Source organism: Erpetoichthys calabaricus, chromosome 4 (genome assembly GCF_900747795.2).
Source record: "Erpetoichthys calabaricus chromosome 4, fErpCal1.3, whole genome shotgun sequence".
NCBI lineage: Eukaryota > Metazoa > Chordata > Cladistia > Polypteriformes > Polypteridae > Erpetoichthys > Erpetoichthys calabaricus.
Window position 1 is genome coordinate 59633305 of NC_041397.2, and position 27036 is coordinate 59660340.

The following is a 27036-nucleotide window of genomic DNA, read 5'->3' on the forward strand; positions in this document are numbered from 1 at the left end:
CAAAGCAAATCTACTGTTGATGCATTATCTGGTCCTTTTGTGGCATGTAAGAGTTATAGACTACACCAACAAAATCATAAAAAATTGAATTTCTTTTGGTGTTGGAAAAACCATAGTGCTGCCATTTTTTCGATTATTGTTTTGGAATTTAGGTTATACTGATGTATACAGTTTTCATTCTGAGGTATGAAAGGCTTCCTAAATTTTTCTCAATCCAAATTTATTAGCTTGTGATTCTCTTTGGGTGCCTAAAATGTTGACCCTTGAAATTAGGCTTCACCACATCCAGTATTCCAAAGTGTACAGACCTTGCTCATCTTTAATTGTTAATGAAGAATGAATTTAACAGAGCTATGACTAATCTGTATAGTGTCTTTTAGCTCACCCATTATCACTCTTAAGTTCTCCATTATGATTCCCTGTATTTTGGCAATGTTTCTTCTACTGATAATGTTGAGCGCAATCCATAAGACATTGGATCATTTTCAAGAAATGTCCTGTCATGATAGAATTCTGCAGTCTATCCCTTTACAGTGGCATTTGGATTGTTCTGGTCCGAGTGCACATCAACTGGATATATAATTGATTTTGTGTTTTTCACCATTCTGTGTTTAATTGGCTCTGAAACAGAAATCAAATGCAATAAACCACAAATGCTACAAACATGTAATTCACATAATATATTTTAGGATGTTGGAGATAATCTTTGGCCACTTACAAAATCAGCACTGTAGTATACTGTGGTTACTTCAGCTTCAGGCATGTTTTTTTAATTTCTTAAACATACAATTTTGGCCTAGGCTAAACTTAATTGCATCTTTTTGTCTATTTAAATTAAACACACTTTCATATTTAACTAATCATGGTATGGCTGTTGTGCATGATTACTATACGTATTTGCACTGTATGTTGTCTGACAGTGACCTGCTCTGAGGCAAATTCCAGTCACTTGTTAAAGTTTCAACAAAGTATTTACTTTGATTGAAAAGTTCAGAGTTAATTACCAAAATGCTACAGATGTGTCCACTCCTGACAGTTTACCTTGTGGGATGGGAACTTTCAGAACCTTTCCTTTTGGCCTTCAGGTGATTTACAAATGCATGCATCTTAAAGTTCAATTTGTTATCATTCCAAATAAAATTAGAAAGTAAAGCTTTTTGGCCATTGAGTAAACTTCTTTTACAGTACCTGACAGGGGGATTTCCAACACTCTTAAAGTATTATAGATGAATGCTAGTTTTATGTGGCCAGCAGGATACTTTGTTAAACAAGTATCAATTTATGTTCTTAAACATTTTAAAATATTAAACAACTAATGTAAAATTAATACTACTTGATGACAAAGAATATCATACATTTCCAGGTGTCAAAATATCTTTTGAAAAATACAAGAAAGCACATTTCTGCTTTGTCACAGAAATATTTATTAGATATATGATATCATCTCTTATCCTTTTATACTGAGGGTGATAATTTCCATGTCATTAAAAGATCACTCATTGGTTTCTACTTTATGTAGCATTTGTGATATATTTTTAAATACATTTTAAAACTTTTTTTTTTTTTTTAAATAAAGAATTTTTGTAACATTTTCAAATAAAAAAATAGGGAACTTTTATTTTTTTAAAGAATGTTTTTGTTTTGTTTTATGAAACTCCCCTAAAATATAATGCTTCACCTCTGCCAAATTTAATATATAAATTCATAATAGCAGGAATTGTTTTGTAGCCTATGTAAAGTATTGCTTAACTATATATCTGTTACAGTAAGCATCTGTTTGTTTACACCGACTCAATCATAGCTCTCTGCAACTATCTACTACAAAGTCAAACTGGTTTAATTTTCTCTTAGCAAGTTTGTAATTTTGGGTAAACTTTAGTATCTGTGAAAGTCAATAGCCAGTGAGCATTCAGCTGGAAGTATATCACATACATTATTCACAAAATGTGGGCACAAATTGAAGGCTGCAAGTGAAGTCAGTGTATTGTGTAAACAAAAGAGAGACTACTCGTGAAACTGTAGGTCCAGCACAGATGTTTGTGAAGTTTTTTGTGTTTGTTGTACCATGACAGAAGTGGAAAAGAAATGTGCAACATGTTGATTGGTTACCAAAACGTTGCAACATACTGGTACTTGCCAGGTGCAGTATGAGATTGGAACCATGATGATGAGTCGAAGGAGACTCTGTTGACTTCTTAACACCCTCAGAAATAATGATCCTGCAATTACAGTTGTTTAACAAGCTACCCTGCTAAATGTTATGTCAAGTCCTGTAGTGTAAAGCCTCACAGGCCTCACATTGGGTACTGATTAGATAATGTTAAAAACAAAATCTACTAATATAGAGCAGTAATAGCTTTACTTGAAAAATGCTGAATTTACATAATTTATGTTTTTTTTTTAATATTTCTTCATTAACAGTAGGCTAGATCGAAAGGTTATTTTGGCTTTTTGGGCCTGGATCAAAGGGGTTTGGCTAAGGCTTATGCTTTTGTGAATTGATTGTCTAGTTCCATGTGTTTGCTGTCCTGCAAATTTAAATGTCTGAAGTAGCAATACAGTGCATCCGGAAAGTATTCACAGCGCATCACTTTTTCCACATTTTGTTATGTTATAGCCTTATTCCAAAATGGATTACATTCATTTTTTTCCTCAGAATTCTACACACAACACCTCATAATGACAACATGAAAAAAGTTTACTTGAAATTTTTGCAAATTTATTAAAAATAAAAAAAATTGAGAAAGCACATGTACATAAATATTCACAGCCTTTGCCATGAAGCTCAAAATTGAGCTCAGGTGCATCCTGTTTCCCCTGATCATCCTTGAGATGTTTCTGCAGCTTAATTGGAGTCCACCTGTGGTAAATTCAGTTGATTGGACTTATTTGAAAAGACACACACCTGTCTATATAAGGTCCCACAGTTGACAGTTCATGTCAGAGCACAAACCAAGCATGAAGTCAAAGGAATTGTCTGTAGACCTCTGAGACAGGATTGTCTCAAGGCACAAATCTGGGGAAGGTTACAGAAGAATTTCTGTTGCGTTGAAGGTCCCAATGAGCACAGTGGCCTCCATCATCCGTAAGTGGAAGAAGTTCGAAACCACCAGGACTCTTCCTAGAGCTAGCCGGCCATCTAAACTGAGCGATCGGGGGAAAAGGGCCTTAGTCAGGGAGGTGACCAAAAACCCTATGGTCACTCTGTCAGAGCTCCAGAGGTCCTATGTGGAGAGAGAAGAACCTTCCAGAAGGACAACCATCTCTGCAGCAATCCACCAATCGGGCCTGTATGGTAGAGTGTCCAGACGGAAGCCACTCCTTAGTAAAAGGCACATGGCAGCCCGCCTGGAGTTTGCCAAAAGGCACCTGAAAGGCTCTCAGACCATGAGAAAAAAAATTCTCTGGTCTGATGAGACAAAGATTGAACTCTTTGGTGTGAATGCCAGGCTTCACGTTTGGAGGAAACCTGGCACTGCTCATCACCAGGCCAATACCATCCCTACAGTGAAGCATGGTGGTGGCAGCATCATGCTGTGGGGATGTTTTTCAGCGGCAGGAACTGGGAGACTAGTCAGGATAAAGGGAACGATGACTGCAGCAATGTACAGAGACATCCTGGATGAAAACCTGCTCCAGAGCGCTCTTGACCTCAGACTGGGCGACGGTTCATCTTTGAGCAGGACAACGACCCTAAGCACACAGCCAAGATATCAAAGGAGTGGCTTCAGGACAACTCTGTGAATGTCCTTGTGTGGCCCAGCCAGAGCCAAGACTTGAATCCGATTGAACATCTCTGGAGAGATCTTAAAATGGCTGTGCACCGACACTTCCCATCCAACCTGATGGAGCTTGAGAGGTGCTACAAAGAGGAATGGGCGAAACTGGCCAAGGATAGGTGTGCCAAGCTCGTGGCATCATATTCAAAAAGACTTGAGGCTGAAATTGCTGCCAAAGGTGCATCGACAAAGTATTGAGCAAAGGCTGTGAATACTTATGTACATGTGATTTCTCAGTTTTTTTATTTTTAATAAATTTGCAAAAACCTCAAGTAAACTTTTTTCACATTGTCATTATGGGGTGTTGTGTGTAGAATTCTGAGGAAAAAATTAGTTTAATCCATTTTGGAATAAGGCTGTAACATAACAAGATGTGGAAAAAGTGATGCGCTGTCAATGCTTTCCGGATGCACTGTATGTGTTGTGTTTTACCTTGTATAAGATGTTCCTTTTAGGCTGGTGCATTATTTAAACAGAAAGTATCAGCATGTTTTCAAGAAACTGCCTTCTCACACAAATATGCTGAATTAATTATTTGAATTCATAGTCCTTGCACTTCTGCACTAAGTCTTGTTTGGGATAGTTTTTTAGGTGAGATTATGTTTATTTTGCTGCAGTTTGGAAGGGAGGAACTATATGTTAGGAACTTTGCCTTGTTGTAGTTAGCCTCTCATTCTGCTGCTTTTAGCTCTTCGCTAAAACAATAATTTTTAGAGTACTGGCACCTTCTGCATTCAGTGATATTAAACAATAGTTCTTGGTTTTTTAAACAAAGTGACTTAAATTTTTTAACCATCACAAAACTAGGATTTTTTTCCTTAAATAGTATGAGACTGGAAGTATTAGGCTCATTTTATATTAGTGCTGAGTCAGCAATTCCCACCAACATAGCCACAGTCCAGTGCCAGTCCATCATAGGGTACATTTATGCACATGCCCCAAGTTATAGTTATAAAACAACCAGCCATGCATTATTTGGGGAAAAATAAACCATGCAATGACACAACTTCCTGCGCAGACATTGACAGTGTTTTGATTTGAACCTAGTCTGTTTAGGATTTGAAGCAACATACGACAAACTGTTTCTTGTTTTATTAAAAACTTAATAATTGCGTAAATAGTTGTAAACATTTAAGGGAGAAAAATGCAGTTTATACCAGCAGTCATAAAATTGAAACTGTATACAGGTTTGCTTATTCATGGAGATGCCTTCTCAAGTTACTATAATGCAAATAAGACTCATTAACTAAAACAAATCTGTGGAATTTTTATATATCCAAATAACTTGGAAAGTTGCCGATTGCAGTTTTTGTGGAAATAAAGGGGCTTTATTCACTGTTTTTTGCTGGCTGTATTAATTACCTTCTGGCATCTCTTTCAAGTGTCAGAAAAGAAAGTTTAAAATAGAATTTTATTTTAACAGTTTTTGATAAAATTGAGTTATTTGTGTTTCTTTTTTTCAATAACTTCTTATATGTAAAGGTTATGATATGTAAAGACTAGCTTTTATGTGTATCAAATCTGTATAATAGGTTTGTGCTCAAATACATTTTTTCAATAAAAGCAATGAAGTAATTCGTGAAAAACTCAGCTTGCTCCAAATGTATTTGTTATGTTAATAGACTGAGTACTATTGGAATGTATTTTTGTAGTGGTGGGAAAAAAGAAGACACCCTAGGATGCAGAAACCCCACTGCTAGTATAGCTACACTTTCAGAAGCTACAAACAAAATGTCTTGCTGGCAGATCCCCCCAGTAACCCTTGTCTGTTTTTTTCTATATGACCTCTTTGAAGGCACTGCCAAAGTCCAGATGGAATAATGAACACATATGATTTTTTTTCCCTTACTCTTCAGTACTTCAACAAATATTTTTCAATCTGGAAAATATCTGTTATTGTTAATATTCAGTTTCAGTTACTATGTCTTAAAGCATTTGTTTCCAAATACATTGAGAAAGTGATACATATAATATTCCTGATTATGTAAACTTAATTTTAAAACAATAAGAACCAGTTTGAGGTAACGGCAGCTAATAGAAAATGTAACATTTAGGCCGTTATATTCATCTTGATAATTTTATTTTTACATTTAGGAACATATCTGACGTTATTTGATGCATTCATTTTGATTTTGTTCTTTTTTATATCAAATACAGTTGTTGAATGCTTAATTATATTTATATAGATATAATAAAAATATATATAAAAAGCAACAGAAAGAACCCTATAATAGATATTGAAAATGTGAAAATGCTAATTAATTTTTATTTAGACCAGTGTTCTAAATTTTGAAATTTCACCACCTCACGTGTGAAACTATAATTCATGTATTTATATGTATTTTTTTTTTTTCATTTTTACTTAGACTTCATCAGGTTTTAACTGATGACTAAAATATATTTTAAATTATAGGTTCTGCCTCCCAATGCTGGCTAAAATATTAAGCTTATTGGTTACAAAAATTAAACTGTAGATTTTATTTAATCTTTTGTTAGCAGTAGTGCCAGAATTTAGGTACTGAGTGATAGTGGTTTGTTATCTTTAAATATAAGTTGATTGCTGTTCACTTGATATTTCATATTGTTTGCAGCTGTGTATATCTATTTATTTATTTTACATTTTATTGAATATTAAAAGCAAGTAACATTCCATACAAGCAAGTCAAACTTGACAAAACTAAATTCAATTCATCCCCCACCCATGAGAAAGCGAGGAAGGCCAACAGCCAGAGTAAAACTTTAAGAGTAGAAAAAAAGGAGGAGAGAATCCTTTTCCTCAATATGAAAGCTTATTCTAAAATGTTATTAATTACATCCTACCAGGTTTTAAAAAAATTTTAACCAATCCTCTAAGTGAAAATTTGATTTTTTTCCAATTTAAAATAGTATATAACATCTGTTTCCCACTGACTTAAAAGAGGTGGGCTACGATACAGTTGAGCAAGATAAGTCTATATGCTAATAGTGAAGTAAAGACAGTTAAAAGTTTGTCCTTCTCCGCCTTAAGCCCATCTGGAAGTACACCAAATACAGCTGTTAATGGATTAGGAGTGATTGTGACACCAAGACTGTCTGATAGGCATTTAAACATTTTTGTCCAGAATGATGTTAATTTGGTGCACTCCCAATACATTTGACCCAGTGAGGCTAGAGCTTGATTGCAACTGAATCTTGTCCTGGAAATATTTTAGACAATTTTAAACGAGATACTGTAGATGTGCTCGATAAAAGATTTTAAGTTGAATGCTTTGCACATATGCCAATGGCGATTGCAAATAGCGGTGGTGACAGGGGACATGCTTGTCTAGTACCACGTTCTAGTTTGAAGTAGTCTGAAGCAATGTTGTCAATACAACCTGAAGCTTCTGGACTGGTATACAGTAGTTTGATCCATGCACATGTGTTTGGGCCAAACTCAAATTTGTACAATATAGTGAAAAGGTAGTCCCATTCAATCATATCAAATGCTTTGTCTGCGTTCAACGATAATAATATCTCCGGGGTGTTAGACTTTGTGGGTGAATATATTATTACATTAAATAGGCGACCAAGATTGGAAGTTAGGTGTCTGCTTTAATAAATCCGGCTTGGTCTTGTGATATTACCAAAGGAAGCACTTAACATCATTATTCAGAAGTGAGATTGGTCATCTGTGTAAATTTAAATGAAGGGATTTAGTAAATGTTGCCCTTCTGTGCATTTGCATTACTTCTGAGATTAGTTTCTGCTAGTGCTACAATAGCAAAGTCTGTAAATTGTAAACATAATTAATATATTACAATATTTGAAAGAAAGTATGTAGTTGCATCAGTTTTGTAAAATAGGTATATTGTTTCCAGACTTTTAATTCAGTTTTTGAAAACTAGTTTTCTGTTGTGTAGTAATATCTGTACAAGTGGTGTAAGGTTTGTAATAATAGTAACTGAGCCAAATTAAAGGGCTTTATAAGGTGAAAAAACAAAAGAATAGTAGTCAGGCAAGATTTTCACAGACTTTTAAGTCAGATAAACTAATCATCTAGTCCAACACAAAGTCCAAAATTCGTTGTCTAAAGAAAGCAGAAGTCAAAATTCTTAAATTGCGTCTTGTATCCTTTCCTTATGTAAGGTAGAAGTTGATGTTTTTAGATTCTCGAGTGCAAAGGTTGCACAGACATTTTTATGTGTGCCACCATCATTGTAATGCTAGAATGATAATGTCAGGTTATGGCAATGTGATGTCGTATGCCATATCCAGGTGACTGGCAAAGAATAGAATAAAATTGCAGAAGTTGAAGTCACCAGCCTAAAGTTAAGTATGAAAAATTACATTGACAATAATATGTGGTGATATACAAAAATGTCACAGAAACAGACACCACATGAGTTCTCAGCAGTTTTTATTCAACAACAATACTGATTTCTATAGCACATTTTGTACAACAACATTTATTTATATAGCACATTTTCATACAAAAGTAGCTCAAAATGCTTCACATAATGAAGAAAAGAAAAATAAAAGACAAAATAAGAAATTAAAATAAGACAACATTAGTTAACATAGAAAAGGAGTAAGGTTCGATGGCCAGGGTGGACAGAAAAAACAAAAAAAAAACTCCAGAAAGCTGGAGAAAAAAATAAAATCTGTAGGGGTTCCAGGCCACGAGACCGCCCAGTCCCCTCTGGGCATTCTACCTAACATAAATTAAATAGTCCTCTTTGTAGTTCGGGTTCTCACGGAGTCACTTGATGCTGATGGTCATACAGACTTCTGGCTTTTAATCCATCCATCATTGTTGGAACATCATGGTGCTTTGAGTAGATGGTGGTGGTGCAAGCCACCACCAAAAGGACACCGGAAAAGGAAACAGAAGAGAGAGTAGGGGTTAGTACAGATTTTAGAGCCATCATGAATAGTTATTATAAAGAATTGGATATACAGAGTATCAGGATTTAAATTACAGTAGATAGATAGATAGATACTTTATTAATCCCAATGGGAAATTCACATTCTTCAGCAGCAGCATAATGATACAATAAGTAATATTAAATTAAAGAATGATAATAATGCAGGTGAAAAACAGACAATAACTATGTATAATGTTAAATATTAACATTTACCCCCCCGGGTGGAATTAAAGAGTCGCATAGTTTGGTATAACTTATACTTATAGTATAAGTTATGAGAAGGCCATGTTAAAGTAATGTGTTTTCAGCAGTTTTTTAAAGTGCTCCACTGTATTAGCCTGGCGAATTCCTACTGGCAGGCTATTCCAGATTTTAGGTGCATAACAGCAGAAGGCCGCCTCACCACTTCTTTTAAGTTTTGCTCTTGGAATTCTAACGAGACACTGAGTTGAGGATCTGAGATTACGATTTGGAATATAAGACGTCAGACATTCCGATATATAAGATTGGGCGAGATTATTTAAGGCTTTATAAACCATAAGCAGAATTTTAAAGTCAATCCTGAATGACACAGGTAACCAGTGTAGTGACATCAAAACTGGAGAGATGTGCTCAGATTTTCTTTTCCTGGTTAGGATTCTAGCAGCTGCATTCTGCACTAGTTGCAGACGATTTATGTCTTTTTTGGGTAGTCCTGAGATGAGTGCGTTACAGTAATCTAGTCGACTGAAAATAAACATGTGAACTAATTTCTCAGCATCTTTCAATGATATACAGTAAGAGGTCTAACTTTTGCTATGTTTCTTAAGTGAAAAAATGCTGTCCTAGTGATCTAATTAATATGCGATTTAAAATTTAGATTACAGTCAACAGTTACCCCTAAGCTTTTTACCTCAGTTTTGACTTTTAATCCTAATGCATCCAGTTTATTTCTAATAGCCTCATTGTATCCATTATTGCCAATCACTAAGATTTCAGTTTTCTCTTTATTTAACTTGAGAAAGTTACTATTCATCCATTCTGATATACAAGTTAGACATTGTGTTAGTGAATCAAGAGAATCGGGGTCATCAGGTGCAATTGATAAATACAGCTGTGTGTCATCAGCATAGCTGTGGTAGCTCACGTTGTGCCCTGAGATAATCTGACCTAATGGAAGCATGTAGATTGAGAAGAGCAGTGGACCCAGGATAGAGCCTTGTGGAACACCATATAGGATATCATGTGTCTTTGAGTTGTAATTACCACAACTAACAAAGAATTTTCTCCCTTCCAGGTAGGATTCAAACCAATTTAAGACACTGCCAGAGAGGCACTCAGATCTAAGAGGATGAGAACAGATAAATGACCTCTGTCTGCATTTACCTGCAAATCATTTACTACTTTAACAAGTGCAGTTTCTGTGCTGTGATTTGTTCTAAAACCTGACTGAAATTTATCAAGAATAGCATGTTTATTGAGGTGCTCATTTAACTGCATAATGACTGCCTTCTCTAGAATTTTACTTAGGAAAGGCAGGTTAGAGATTGGTCTAAAATCTTCAAGAGCAGAGGGGTCAAGATTATTTTTCTTAAGTAGGGGTTTAACTACAGCAGTCTTAAGACAGTCTGGAAAGACCCCCGTATCTAATGATGAATTTACTATGTCAAGAACATTATCAATTAGCACGCCCGATACTTCTTTGAAAAAATTTGTTGGTATTGGGTCAAGGACGCAGGTGGAGAGTTTAATTTGAGAAATTATTTTATGTAAATCTATCCTAGTGAAAGAGTTTAATTTGTCTATAACGGAATACTGGGGTTTAGGAGGATCTTTAGTGTTGGGGAGATATACTATGTTATTTCTAATATCATTATTTTTTTGATTGAAAAATACAGCAATAGCCTCACAGGTTTTACTGGAAGTACTTAGGAGGCATTCCTTTGAGTTACCTGGGTTTAACAGACGATCAATCGTCGGGAATAAGACTCTGGGATTACTAGCATTGTTATTTATAATCTTAGAGAAATAGCAGCGCCTCTCAAGATGGACTGTGTTATTGTATTCTGTTATTTTAACTTTTAATATTTCATAGTGGATAGTTAGTTTAGTCTTCCTCCATTTACGCTCAGCTCTACGGCATGTTCTCTTTAAATCAGACACTCTTTGGGTCTTCCATGGTATAACAATGCTAGAAAATTTTTTAACTGTCTTTTCAGTTGCAACTATGTCAACAGCAGCTCTCACTTTAGTATTAAATGTTTCCACCTTACTATTTACATTATCCTCGCTATTATAGTTGGCACTATAAACGGACTGATTGCTTAGAATGTTTGCAAGTTTTAAAGCTGCTGATGAGTCAAAGAAGCGTTTCTTAACAATATGCTTCTCATGAGTGTTTTCTATCATTATTTCCATATTAAAAAGTAGAAGAAAATGGTCTGATAGACCAATATCAATGACCTGCTTTATATCAATTTTTAGTCCTTTAGTAATCACTAAGTCTAACGTATGACCTGCTTTATGTGTAGGCTGATTAATGAGCTGTCTCAAATTCTTTTACTTTTTGGTCACACGGATTATCTATATGAAAATTAAAGTCGCCGAATATTAAGAGTGTGTCATAGTTCGTAATTAAAATTGACATTAAGTCAGAGAATTCCTCAAAAAAAGACGCATTGAATTTTGGAGGTCTATACACGGATAATACTAGAACGTGAGAATCTCCATGAATAACAATGGTGAGATACTCAAAGGACTTGAATTTACCAAAATTGACATCTTTACATTTTAACTGTTTTGAGTAAATGTTTGCCAAGCCACCGCCTCTCTTTCCTTGGCGATCTGCACGAGTAAAACTGTAATCCGGAGGCACAGATTCGATTAAAACAGCTGCGCCATCTGAGTTAAGCCACGTTTCACTTAATATAGTGCAATAAAATCTATTTTTTTATCACTAATAAGATCGTTGATAAAAAACGTCTTGTTAGTTAAAGCTCTAACATTTAATAGAGCCATATTTAATGTTTCGGAGGGGCAGAGATGAATACTATGTGCGTTATTGTACACAGGATCTAGCCCAAAGTTCTTTACAAGATGTTAAAGAAATAGGTACAGCAAAGAAAACCAAAATATAATTATGTAAGAATAATTATGCATAGAAACATGCACAAAATAAATAATACAAACATAAGATAGATCTATAATTAATAGAGAAGTACAGTTCTTATATGTAGGGAGGGTAGGTCTTCAATTCAAATGCGTTGATTTATATAAATATTTTTCACTTTAGTTCCATTTTTTGATTTTTGTTAGTTTAGTATGTCTTCACTAGTATTTTTTAATTTTTTTACTAGACTTTTTTGCAATTCCCTTAATGATTATGCAAAGACTGTTTTCTTTGTGAACGCTTGCTGCAGAACTACACTTGGAATGCTCCTTTTATTAATTTAATCCTTTGGGAGATCACAGCTACAAGGATTGGAAGGGCATCCAGCTCTAATACTGATAATATGAACTATATGATAAGTCTGGTTTGGGACTGGTTGGCCAATAATTCCCAGAGCAACCCAAGTATATAAAAATATAAAATGTACACAACAGCATATATGAATATTCTTTTCATGGAAGCAGTATAGCCATCTTTAAATGGACTTTCTCAACAGGATAGATAGCTAGCTAGATAGATAGATAGATACTTTATAATACCATGTAACATGCTGTAACCAACATTTCTTTGTTATATTTCATAATCTAAAATATACCAGATATCACGCAGCCTAAGTATGTTTAACTTTTTGTAGATTATTTACCTGTATACACTGATATGTACCATTCATGAAATAATGTCCATCCATCCATTATTAAACCCACTTCTTCAATGATATGATTATTAAGAAATTATTTTACTGTACCTACTGACATTGTTAAAGGCTGAATTTAGTAAGTTCTTTTGCTTTTATTTGGTTGTTTGGTTGAGCTATTGTCTCAGTATATTTGTGTACAGTGATCCCTTGCTATATCGCGCTTTGCCTTTCGCGGCTTCACTCCATCGCGGATTTTATATGTAAGCATATTTAATTATATATCGCGGATTTTTTGCTGGTTCGTGGATTTCTGCGGACAATGGGTCTTTTAATTTCTGGTACATGCTTCCTCAGTTGGTTTGCCCAGTTGATTTCATACAAGGGACGCTATTGGCAGATGGCTGAGAAGCTACCCAACTTACTTTTCTCTGTCTCTCTTGCGCTGACTTTCTTTGATCCTGACATAGGGGGATTGAGCAGGGGGGCTGTTCGCACACCTAGACGATACGGACGCTCGTCTAAAAATGCTGAAAGATTATCTTCACGTTGCTATCTTTTGTGCAGCTGCTTCCTGAAACGACATGCTGCACGGTGCTTCGCATACTTAAAAGCTCGAAGGGCACGTATTGATTTTTGACTGAAAAACAAACTCTGTCTCTCTCTCTCCCTGCTCCTGACGGAGGGGGTGTGAGCTGCCGCCTTCAACAGCTTTGTGCCGCGGTGCTTCGCATACTTAAAAGCCAAACAGCCCTATTGATTTGTTTGCTAGAGATTGTTTTCTCTATCTATGTGACATTCTGTGCTCCTGACACGCACTCCTTTGAAGAGGAAGATGTGTTTGCATTCTTTTAATTGTGAGATGGAACTGTCATCTCTGTCTTGTCATGGAGCACAGTTTAAACTTTTGATAAAGAGACAAATGTTTGTTTGCAGTGTTTGAATAACGTTCCTGTCTCTCTACAACCTCCTGTGTTTCTGTGCAAATCTGTGACCCAAGCATGACAATATAAAAATAACCATATAAACATATGGTTTCTACTTCGCAGATTTTCTTATTTCGCGGGTGGCTCTGGAACGCAACCCCCACGATGGAGGAGGGATTACTGTATAAGGAGGAAGAGGGTTCATGCATTTCAACTAAATGTACGTTTGAACTCTTTCAGTTCTTAACGTAATATTTATGAACTATAAAAGTAGAGAATATTGTTATTTTTTTGGAGGCATTAGTATTAATGAACTTAAGGATATACATAGCAATGCTACTGTATTCTAAGTTACTTTATATCAAAATTCTTAATTCACTTTATCAATGAAATAGGAGCCACACTTGATTAGCTCCATTGATTAGGCTTCCAACATGTGAAGTCTTCTTTACTTTGCTCTATAGTCATCATTCTGCTTCTCTCTGTTTTCCTAGTTCCTTGACCCACTTCATCCACACTTTCTTAAGGCAGACAGTGTGGCATAGAGATTAAGGGCTTGACTTTGAACTTCATACCTTCAGGCTGTAAGTTCAAATAATGCTTCTGACACTGTGTGACCATAAGCAAGTCACTTCACCTACATGTAACCAATTGTATTTCAGGTGTTATAAGTCATCTTGATAAAGGCATCAGCCAAGTAATAAGTAATACTAATTTCCAGTGTCGTCAGGGTAACTCATTTGGGTCACTGACAATCATACTCTTACTTTAAAAATGCCTGTTTGTGTATCGTTGTGTTATACCATGGTTAATTGACTGCCTGTAGGTGGATGTTTTTTGGGTTGTGGTCCACCCATGATACACTACACTGTCTTTACACTGATCTCTGCGTTTTATAGTTGGTATTGTTAGAGTACTCTTATTGGCACTCCTATTGGGCTTCTGCCCATCACTATTCCTGGTTCAAAATTATTTAGAATCCATCTTTAGCTTTGCTGATTCTTGCTTTAAATTGCAAAAATAATCCATTGATACCTACCTGCCTGCTTAAGTTTCATTACTTCCTCGGCCTGTATGATGCTATAGTAGATTGAATGGTTACTTTTGCATTCATTTGTTTATTTGGAAAAGCAAATCTGCAGATTTCCCTTATTTATAACTTTGTAGGCTGAAAAGTGTATCATTCTGTCAGACTGAACCAAGAGTTTAAATAAAATTTCTAATTAAGAAATTACTTGGAGTAAAACTACCATCCAAAAGGATTCCAGTAATGTGTGTTAATTAACAGCTGGAAAATAGTAATAATCTGCAGTGGGTTGGCACCCTGCCCAGGATTGGTTCCTGCCTTGTGCCCTGTTTTGGCTAGGATTGACTCCAGCAGACCCCCTGTGACCCTGTGTTCGGATTCAGCGGGTTGGATAATGGATGGATGGATGAAAATAGTAATAATAAAAATATGTTACAGAGTGTGCTTCCATAATGTAATGTTATATATATATTTTTTTCATTTTAGGTATAATATTGAACCAAGCCTATACAGTCCTTTCTTTTCTCTTGGAGCCTGCATGGAAGGTTTGAACATATTGTTTAGTCGCCTTTTGGGTATATCTTTTCAAACTGAACAGCCTCAAAATGGAGAAGTCTGGTCTGATGATGTCCAAAAGTTGGTAAGTTTAATTTTTAGAGTTTTGAAATGCTACTAACATTATAATTAAATTCACACCCCTGGTGTTACATTGCTCTGGTAGTTGTGATCAGGTTTCTATGATTAAATTCACAGAACTTTTTGATATTTAACAGATTTCAGTCAAGAGTGAGGCAGATATTTTTAATTTCATATTGAACAAATTAAGCACTGAAAGTAATAGTTACAGTATATGGCCTCATTGTTTTACAGCAGTTACCAGAATATTTTATTAATACAGTAACTGAAATCGTTACATGGTAACTGTACCACGGCACAGTTTTTAGACTTTTATATTATTTCAATGAATAAGATATGGAAGAAGATGATCCGCTGTGGCAACCGCTGATGGGTGCAGCCGAAAGAAGAAGAAGAAGATATTATTTCAATGAATGAATTTCATTCTGCATATATCTATTATCGACTTAAACATTTATTTATGTGTATCATATTGCAGTAGCAGCTCCTGTGATAAGATTTTAAATCATTGTCAATGTCAATTTACAATACAATACAATACAGTTTATTTTTGTATAGCCCAAAATCACACAGGAAGTGCCGCAATGGGCTTTAACAGGCCGTGCCTCTTGACAGCCCCCCAGCCTTGACTCTCTAAGAAGACAAGGAAAAACTCCCAAAAAAAAACCTAGTAGAGAAAAAATGGAAGAAACCTTGGGAAAGGTAGTTCAAAGAGAGACCCCGTTCCAGGTAGGTTGCGCGTGCAGTGGGTGTCAAAAGAAGGGGGTCAATACAATACAATACAATACACAGAACAGAACAAATCCTCAATAAAAAATTAAAACTTTTTTAGAAGTATGGAGCAGAATTTAACAGTAGATGATATCACATAATAAGATTTAGATAATTTTAGACTCCTGGAGACCTCATCCATCAAGCTGCCTCCCCCATTTGGCCATTCCACGGCTAAAACAGTGTTGGGCCAGCCAATCCGATGAAAGGACCCCTCTTTCTCACGATTCCTGCGATCCTCCATCAGGGATGACTTTACCTTAGGCAGGCAAAATAACTTGGCATGTGAGCCGTGGCACCAAGTGCCACATTTGAGTACCGAGAAGAGAAACAGAATAGGTGAGGGTTAGTATCCAATTCTAACTATCATGCATCTTATGTTTTAGTGCTAATGACTAACAACAGAGATGCAGTATGTACAGTTAATCAGCAGCTCTAGTCAGGATATGCTAAACTGAAGTAGTGAGTCTTCAGCCAGGATTTAAAAGCCGAGACCGAAGGGGCATCTCTTATAGTAGCAGGCAGACCATTCCACAGTTTAGGGGCCCTGTAACTAAAAGGTTGACCTCCCATTGTTATTTTATTAATCGTTGGAACCATAAGCAGACCAGCATCTTGAGATCTTAATGTGCGCTCTGGTTTGTAAGTCATGATAAGTTCAGACAAGTAAGCTGGACCTCGGCCATTTAATGCTTTATATGTTAAAAGAAGGATTTTGAAAACTGCCCTAAACTTAACCGGGAGCCAGTGTAAGGATTTAAGAACTGGAGTTATGTGTTCGTATTTTCTTGTTCTTGTAATAATTCTTACAGCCGCATTTTGTATTAACTGGAGGCTGTATAAAGAACAGTTTGAACATCCAGTGAACACTGCATTGCAGTAGCCAATCCTACTAGAGATAAATGCATGAATTAATTTCTCAGAATCCTGTTTATTTAGAAAGCGCCTTAATTTCCTAACATTTTTAAGATGGAAGAAGCATGTTTTGGACAACTTTGTAATATACGCTTTAAATGACATGCTAGAGTCAAAGATAACTCCTAGATTGCGGGCTGATTCAGTAAAATTAATTGGGATTCCAACTGAGTTAAAAGATGACAAAATATTGTTATGATCAGCGTCATTCCCTCCAACAGTTAACATCTCTGTTTTATCTGTATTTAAAGACAAGTAGTTCTCATTCATCCACTCCTTTAATTCACTAACACAACTAATTAAAGACAACATCGGAGAAACTTCATCTGATTTAAATGAAAGGTATAACTGGGTGTCATCTGCATACGAGTGAAAATTAACATTATCTTTCCTAATGATAGATCCCAGTGGAAGCATGTAAAATGAAAACAGTAGAGGTCCCAGTACTGAGCCCTGAGGGACACCATATTGAACTTCTGTGTTGATTTCTGTACATATTGGAATCGATTTGATAAATAAGAACTAAACCAAGTGAGCACAGTGCCTGTAAGCCCAACATCATTTTCTAGCCTGTGTAGTAAAATAGAATGGTCGATGGTGTCAAATGCTGCACTTAAGTCCAACAAAATAATTACAGTGGAGTTTCCTTCATCGAAGGATATCAGAATGTCGTTTACAACCCGTGGTAGGGCCGGTAGTTTCTGTACTATGACCAGTGCGAAAACCAGACTGGAATTTCTCAAATAAATTGTAATGCTTAAGGTGTGACTGAAGCTGATTGGCGACTACTTTTTCTAGTATTTTAGAGAGAAACGGTAGATTTGAAATAGGCCTATAATTATTTAGTATGTGTGGGTCTAGGTCTGACTTTTTAAGTAATGGTTTAATGACTGACACTTTTAATGTATCAGGTACTGTGTCATGCAATAATGAACTACTGATAATGTTTAGAATAGGCGCTGCAAGAACATTCATCGCACTTTTTACTAGTTTTGTTGGCACTGGATCTATGGAACAAGTAGTGGGCTTCATTTTAGAAATTAAAGTTAAGACTTCCTGCTCAGTTACAGGATTACAATTACTAAAGTGCTGAGTGCAATGTGAGACAGGGTCTGCTAAGCCAGTATTTGGTTTGTAGTGTGATGCAGAGATCTGGGATCTTATATTTTTAATTTTCTCATTGAAGAAGTTCATAAAGTCTGTACTGCAAATATCTGTTGGTATTTTGCACTGTTGATCTGAATTTTCATTTGTTAATTTAGCCACTGTTCTAAACAGTACCCAAGGATTTTTATTATTGTTATCTATTAATGTAGAATAGTATTCTGAGCGAGCTTTAAAGAGGGCTTTTTATATTTATTAACATTCTCTGTCCATGCAATTTGAAAGACATGTAGCTTTGTTGTTCTCCGTCTGTGCTCAAGTTTTCGACACTCTAATTTAAGAGCTCGAGTGTTTTCATTAAACCAGGGAGAGTTTCTATGTGCTTTGATCACTTTTGTTTTAAGGGGAGCCACTGTGTCCAGAGCATCTCTCAAGGTCACATTATAATGTGATGTTAGCTGATATAAATTGTTTTCCACGTTTACATTTGATGTTAACTGATTTGAATGGTTTTCCACAGTTACACTCGACTTACTCAAAGTATCTATAAATTTTGAAGCAGAATTTCAATCTAGATGTTGCACTGTCTTTGTTTTAATCTGGGAGTGTGTTGACAAGGGCAGGACTAAATCAAATGTAATTAAGTAGTGATCGGAAATAACTTCATGTAATGGAGTGATATTTAAATTTTGAATTTCAACTTTGTAAGTTATAATTAAATGTAATGTGTGGTTATGATTATGAGTTGAACCTTTGACAATCTGACAATGTGAATTTCCCATTGGGATTAATAAAGTATCTATCTATCTATCTATCTATCTATCTATCTATCTATCTATCTATCTATCTATCTATCTATCTATCTATCTATCTATCTATCTATCTATCTATCTATCTATCTGAATTTAACAAATAAGTAAAACATTTGCTAAAAGTGTCAGTTTCCACATCAATGTGTACATTAAAATCCCCCATCAGTACTACGTGATCATAATTTATAGCCAAATCAGATAGAAGGTTGCAAAATTCAGTCATGAACAATGAATACGGCCCTGGTGGTCTGTAGACTAGCACTGTAATTGTGCTGGAATCTGTTTTAATATTTAAAATGAATGCCTCAAAGGATGTAAAGTTGCCTAAATTTTTAGAAGTGATTTGCATTTTGTTACAATGAATTATTCCAAGGCCTTCTCCTCGACCAAAATCTCTAGACTTATGAAGGTACGAGTAGCCATCTGGTGACGCCTCAGCTAGGGGGACAGTGTCAAATTTACTAAGCCAGGTTTCAGTGAGTAGACACAGATCAGATTTTGTACTTAATATAATATCATTTACCAAAACAGCTTTAGTGCCAAGAGAGCGAATGTTCAATAAGCAGCATTTAAAACTGCATGGTTCTTTCTGAACTGTTGATATATTTTTTGTTTTAATTTGAAGTAAATTTTTATTACAGATGCCCCTGTTGGAGGGTCTGGTTTTATCCCTTGGTCTAATTATACACCTTATTTTTTGGTTATCAATTAATTTAAGGTTTGTATCAAGACTAAATTTACTGGATGACCCATGACAAGGATTATGGGTAACAGCTTCAGGAAAGTAACAGGTGGGATAAACAACAGCCTGCGATTTAAGATCACATGACTGAGGCCTGGATGGTGCTCTAATCAGTCAACCAGGCAGTTTTGCTGCCATATTTTGGGATAATACATAAGATCCCCTCCAGTTAGGATGAAGACCATCTCTTCTGAAAAATCCAGGCCTTTCCCAAAAATCATCCCAATTGTTCACAAACGCTATGCTTTTGTTTGCACACCAGGTTTCTAGCCAGCAGTGAAGGGAATGCAATCTGCTATAAATCACATCCCCTCTATGTAATATTGGTAAGAGAGCAGATGCAACTAAATTTCGACATTTTCTTTTGGCTTTAATTCATAGAGAGATTAAGTTCCTCTTTAATACCTCAGATTGCTGTGAATAAATATCATTAGTGCCGACATGCAGCAATAAGGTAGATACTTCATCGTCTGCGACACGGTCCAATGCAGCCTCTATGCCAGAAATCTTGGCCCCTGTGAGGCACTTAACATTAACTGCTGGTTTAACACAGTTTGGAATTCTAACATTCCGCACTATGGAATCGCCAATTATGAGCACTTTCTTATTCTCAGTTTCCACAGGCGCGCTGCGGAGCTCTGAGAATCTGTTCTGGGTCCGAGTTGGTGACCTGGGTGCCGGGGGACTACATTTTGGATTCTTAGACCCCTGTCTTACTGTTACCCACTCGCCCTGTGGCTGAATTGGTGCTGCTGACTTCGGCTGTGCACTGACTACAGTGGTACCAGGAGAGACTGAAGCCGAATCAGAAGTAGCCGAATTGTCTAAACAAACCGAGTCGATCCAATTTTCGGTTTGCCTAATCGCTATCAGATTCCTAACGCGGTCCTCCAATTTGCGTATTTTCCCGACCAACTCTAAATTAACTAAACACTTTTGGCAGGTGAAGCTGTCTACAATGTCGGCCGGAAACCCTGAACTGTACATGCTGCAGGACACACAACATATAAACGTGCCCTCAACGGGCAGAGAGCAGATAGAACTTACGTTTAGTATTGATGTCATTTTCTCCATTTTCTGTAGTTGCTTAAGTGCTTTCTGCTTCAGAGACCGTCGGCTTTAAGTTTCCACCACCCACTGAGCGATCGACTTTAGTTTCTCACTGCCGGTTATTTCTACTGGTCAGCTGCCGGCTTTACTTCAGATGAACTTGCTCGGGTGTTTGCGAAGGGATACATGCCTGTGGGAGATGCCGCTGCTCTGTGCTTCTGCTTGGTGCTTCCGCTCGCTGCTACGCTCGTGCTTCCGCCTAAGTGAGAGAGAGAGAGAGAGAGAGAGAGAGATTAGTGCGGATATCACAACTACAACTACAAGGAAGCCACAGCCAAGGAAGCCAATTTATTTATATAGCACATTTAAAACAACATAGTAATTCTGTGGCCAAAGTGCTTTACAATAATAGAATAAAAGAAAAATAAAATAATTAACATAAAACATAAATAGAAATAAAATATATGAACATAAAATAAAATACATAATAAATAGAAGTAATGTTATATAACCACAAAGAGGAAACCATCAGTATTACTGAAGGTCATGGAATGCAAGTGAATAGAAATGAGTCTTTAATCTTGTTTTGAACAGTTCAATTGTAGACAACTCCTTTATGTGATGAGGTGAAGAGTTCCACAGGCGAGGAGCAGCAGCTGCAAAAGCCCTGTCCCCCTTGGTTATACACTTGGTACGAGGGACAACCAGAGACAGCTGACCAGAAGATCTAAGCACTCTGGATGGCTGGTATAAAACACACAGTTCAGATAAATAGGCAGGAGCAAGCCCATTTAAAGATTTAAAAACAAGCAGAAGGATTTTAAAATCAATTCGAAAACTGACAGGCAGCCAGTGTAAAGAAGCTAAAATAGGAGAAACAGAGTCATACTTTCTTGCCCCAACCAGAAAGCGAGCGGCAGCATTTTGGACCAACTGTAACCTGCGTATCAGAGATTTGTTAATCCCAGAATACAGACGAAGTTGGAAAAAGCAACTCTTGACTACAGAATTTACTTGTTTCTCAAAAGAGAGGTTACTGTCAAAGGTAACACCAAGATTGCGGACTTGAGGTTTGGAAAAGACAGAGAAAGAGCTGAGAAGTCCAAGACCAATTTGGGCTTTAGCTGATGGACCCACTATAAGAACATCTATTTTGTTTTGTTTTAGGTCAAGAAAATTGTTAGCCATCCAGGATCTTAGTTCAGACAGACAGTTGTGGAGTTGATTTGTTGTAGAGTTGCAGACAGGAATATAAACCTGTGTATCATCAGCATAGCAGTGAAAAGCAGTGTTAAATTTCCTAAAAATAGATCCCATAGGGTGAAGGTATATAGAGAATAAAATAGGACCCAAAATGGATCCTTGAGGAACACCATATTTAAGAGGAGCAGTAGATGAAGAAGAGAAATTAAAAGTCACTGAAAAGTGTCTACCAGTTAAATATGACCTGAACCAGTTAAGAGCAGCCCCTTTGAGCCCAACAAGATGTTGAAGCCGCATCAGCAATATTTCATGGTCATTGGTGTCAAAGGCAGCGGACAGGTCTTTTCAATTTCAGTATATTGACAGTATAACTGGGGCACAGAAAGTGGTTGTCTTTATTTTAGGATGAAGTTATTATTATTTGATAATTCTCTCACTGTTCATTCCCCTGTAACATTTTTCTGGTAATTGCTGCCTGGTGTGTTCTAGCAAAAATAGGTATAAAGTTGGAATCGGCATTGTTCAGGATTCCAGTCCCATACTGGGCACACATATCCATCTACTGTCTGTCACACTGAGCTGGATTATATTAATCAATCATCTTAGCAGAGCTGAATTCTCTAGAGGCAACTAATTTTAACTATAGAAATTCCACACCGAATACACCCTGTCTGCTATTTAATCAGGGCCCAGGTGCAGTCAGAATGCAACAGTACCAGCTGCACCATTTCAGTTTTGTTTGTAGTTATTTCAGCATTTGTAGTTTTTTTTTTTCATTCATTCATTCATTAGTATTTTTGTGGTAGGCCTTTTTGTTTTTTCTAAAGTGTATAAGAACACCTGTTAGACAAAAATTTTTATAATATGTTGACTTGTCATAATTTATAATTTGCATTGCATTTCTTAGGCCATACTTCATGAAAATGAAGGATTAATGGGGTACATCTACTGTGATTTCTTCCATCGTCCTGACAAACCTCATCAGGTAAATTTATTAGAAAACAATCTGTGCCAGATCTTTCCCCAGGCCTCTTTACAACAGATGTATGATATAACCCAGCTATAAAATGCAGTAATAATATCTTTTTGTAACCTCTAAATCAACAGTGATATAAAACTGTAAAGTTTGGCAAACTTTAATATACAGTCAGCAAAAAAGTTATTTTGACACTTTCTGGTTAACATCTGTTACATTACATAGACTACAATTGATTTGTAAATTCTTATATATAATTTAATGCTTTTGTTGAGCAGAACAGCACATATTTTCATTTTTTGCTGATTTTATTCCTTAAATGTATAACAGGCATGAGATAAAATGTCATACTTTGTTTAAAGAAATTATAAAAAGAACTGTAAGAAAACTAATTTACTATTTTACAATAGAAAAATTAAGAAAGAAAGTTGTCATATAGAGCCTCAAGTCTGTTAGTTTGTATCTCTGCCTATTCAAATGCAAAACAATGAAATATTTTAGCCAGGCAGCACTGTAACGTAAAAAATGCAGGCCATCTTCTTGGCATAATGAATTATTATGTGAAATATGTATTTTGAAATCCATTCATCCATCTGTCTTCCTAACCTGTTTATTCTGTTCAAGTCACAGGGAAGCTGGAAAGCTGGAATCTATCTCTTCACTCATACGGCACAAGGCAGGAACAAAACCTGGACAGGATGCCAGTCATTTGCAGGGTGAACATACATGCACACAGTAGGGCCAATTTAGCAACTCCAACTGACCTAACCCATAGACTGGAAGGAAATCTGGAGGAAACACACACAGACATGGCAAGAATATGCAAACAACATCTAGGGGATAACCTGGGACATGAACCTTTGTCTCTTCACTTTGAGGCAGCAGTGCTACCAGTGTGCCACCGTGCTGCCTATTTTTTTAAAATTCTAAAAGGCAGTTGACATGTATGACTGAAGTCATCAAACGTGTAGAAACATTTCAGCATTTTTAGCAAGACAGTTTCAAAATTAATCTCATGAAGAGAAAGTTCCTCTAGAACCATGCCAGAGGATGAAAGGGGCTCAGCATAGTAAGTTAATAGCATTGGTGGGATGATTTAAAACAAGTGTTAAAAGAGAGTTCTGTACAGGTTCTGGTTACAGGCAGAGATCTGCTCTTTATCTGTATGTTAATTATACCACCCAAAACAACTCGCGTCCACTCATAGCCATTATGAAATCTGTAGTTTACTAGTGAATGAGAAGATTCAGCCATTGAAGCATTAGTAAGTTTTTACTACACAAACGTAATAAAATTAAGTTACCAGAAGCAACACTGCAGAAAACACATAAATATAGCTAACATTCTACATGCATTACCACTGTATATGTTAAATTTCAGAAGTATTTACTTCATAAACTTTCTTGCAGACCTGAGTTCCCCAGCTGCTAAGAGAGAAACCCCACACAAATTACCCTTTTTTTATTGTGGCATTAACTTTCTGTGTTGTAACATTGCCTGTGGTTGATAGTTGTTTTACCGTCACTGGTCTGTGAGATTAATTGAAGTAAAAATTTAGTTGTACTGTGTGCACACATCAATAAATTTGAACTTATCTCCATAGTCCAATGTCTGGAATAGTACTGAAAGTCATTCTGTTAACTTTGTCTGTGTATTTTTTGTATTATTCATTGTTAACTTTTTCTCAACCTCTGTAACTTAAAGCAAGGAAAAAAATATTTTTTTTCATAAATACAGAATATTATATGCAGTATATGCACATATATACAAATGGTTTGTTGTTTAAAAAAAATAAGCACGATTAACAATAACATTTGCTTTTTTCAGTTTTTTAAATAAAACTCTTGCATTTACAGTAAATTTGAAAATATATTTGTGCTTATTGAAAGCCAATTAATCGATTAGTTGATTTTAAGTCCATTAAGTGCTTATCAAAGTAGTTGTTTGTCTGCAGCATACACTACACTGTATTCATTCACTTCAGGACTTTGAGGACTGAACCCACTCAGTCACATTTAGACCATTTGGAATCAAGAGTTATTTTAGAATGCCTGGCAAAGGCACCGGCTTTCAACTTAGGTTAGGTTTGGAGTGTGGGAGGAAAGCCAGAATGCTGGCACAGCAAGATTCTTGAAACTACCCATGGATAATGTTTTCAAGTATTTGATTTCATTTCTTCACCAAGGGATTAGTGAAACATTTCATGTTTAAAATTTGGTAAGAAGGTAATCTTTGGTTATGTACAGTGTGAGTATTAGATATATAATTAAGGTCACTTTTCCTCATGTCTAAGCATATATTTTTTCAAAACATAATGTTTTTGCTTACTTTGGAAGAATGGATGTATTCAATTCAGTAAATCAAGAAAGTTTTTTAATAATTATTTAATAATTTATTTGAATTGTTTTTTCGTCCAGCAACAAGACACTCTGCATAATACAGTAGTGATCTCTTTCGGTGGTTTAGACAGCAGAAGCAGTTCAGAAACACCCCCATAAGGGATATAGGAGATTGATGTAGGGCAGCAGAAATAATCACTGAAAGCACAACCTTATCTGCAAGATAACTCATACAGTATATCACAAGACAAAAGTGGAATTGGGAGATCAAAACATCAGGCAACTGAAATAGGGGCAGGTGGATCCATTGTCATCTTAGTTATATTGAGAAATAGGAGATTCAAGAACGACTGTAGCATAAACCTCAGTTGGTGGGTCAAAAGATTCTGCAGAGTATAGTGAAGTGGATGGTATCGAAAAAACTGAAGCAGAAAAATCAAGAGTGGATGGCTTAATGGATTTGATAGTAGACAACACAATAGGTGGCTTAATGGTGAAGACTGCATATCTGGGTGTGGATTATTCAAGAGCAGCAGCAGAACACACAGGAAATGGTGACTTGAAACACTTTGTGGAGAGAACAGGAACTGGTAGCTTACTGTAGAGGCAGACTGAACTGAAAAGTTCGATGCAATTGGGATTGAAGGCTTTGGTTGACTAGGACAGGAAGCGTGGGCTTGAAGGTCATTGCAGTGGATTTGGGTTCCTTACTTACTTCAGAGGTCTTGGGCACATATCTGTTCTTCAGATACTACTGCTTATGGCCATACAGTCCAGTAAATCCAATAATTATTATCCACAAATTTGTTCATTATATTCTGTATAAGACTGTGTATTCTGAACTGAACTATGGGTGGTGTGCCATTATGCAAAGCCTCATTATAATTCCAAAAAATGTTTTCCCGATCCTTTTAAGATTTTTGTATTTAACATAGCTCGTTCTTTACAGAGCTTCTGATCAAGGCAAGGTTTTGGTTATTTATTTGGTGGTACATTCTGTAATTCCACTCACTTGAAATTGCTAAAGTGGTGTGAGGTCTCCAGAATGGCCAGGAAAGCAGGCTGGAATCTGCACTGGTCGGCTCAGCATGGGTGCACACAAAGGCAACCTCAGATCCACTAAGATTGGCTGGCTTTGGACTATACCAGGGCCAAAATGCACTTCTAAATCAAAGTAGAAAAATGTATTAAATGTCCCCATTATATCAAGAATGCCCAACTAGTAAAGGGATGACCACAAAGCCTTGGCTTGTAGACTAAAAGGGCAAACAAAGAAACTTTATAAAGATTTATTTAAAAAAATGTTCTGCATAACAAAGAAAGCTCAAAGTGCCAAAAAGCACAAAAGGAGTTGCCTAAAAAAAGGTAATCCAGTATCGAACAGAGTCCACCTCAAACCCATCAGGATGCACCAAACTTCTGGTGTCTTGTGGACACAGAAAAGTACAAAGGTGTATGCACAGCAGCTACGAAAGTTGCCTGCCTTTTTGGTTCAACCTATCTCAGTGAATCAGCCTTTTCTGATATGAAGTTCATCAAGAACAAACACAGAACTCACCTTACTGATGCACATCTACAAGACTCAGAGTTTCAGTGTCAGATTATACCCCAGATTATAGTACACAAGTGCAACTAAGTGCAATGTTCAGCTTGGATGCTGGACAGGTGGAGAGAATGGAGATGACATCAGGACCATTGTTCTCATCTTTGAACAAAGTGTTTGCAATTATCATCATTACTTCTTTCAAGACCTCCCCGTCCTAAAAGGCTTTCTTGTTCTTTATCAAAAAATTTGCAGCTCTAAATGAAGCTTCAGTTGCTTTTTGTGACTTTTGTCACCAGCCTCGTAAAAAGACTGCTGTTTGCCCAAAACTGCCTTTAACTCACAGGCTTTTTCTGCCCGTTGTGCATTCCATGTGGGTAGTTAGTATGGAAGCTTTTGTGACACGTGCTAAAGTATCTCTCTATATTGCGTCGCTTTGCTGTTGCCACAGTCGCCCCACAATGAGACATACACACTTTTCTTTCATGGTCATAAAAAGAACTCTTCCTCCCAATCATTGTGAAAATATTAAGTTTTTTTTTGCT

At 36.3% G+C, this 27036-nt stretch overlaps 1 protein-coding gene across 1 annotated transcript in view; it reads left to right on the forward strand.

The window, feature by feature from the left end:
- The window catches only part of LOC114650078 (mitochondrial intermediate peptidase-like), a 141572-nt gene that overhangs the window by 31604 nt on the left and 82932 nt on the right, over window positions 1-27036 (forward strand). Inside the window, exons 11-12 of the mRNA XM_028799518.2 lie at window positions 14887-15040; window positions 22541-22618. Of these exons, the coding sequence (XP_028655351.1) occupies window positions 14887-15040; window positions 22541-22618 (232 nt within the window). The remainder of the gene's footprint in view (window positions 1-14886; window positions 15041-22540; window positions 22619-27036) is intronic.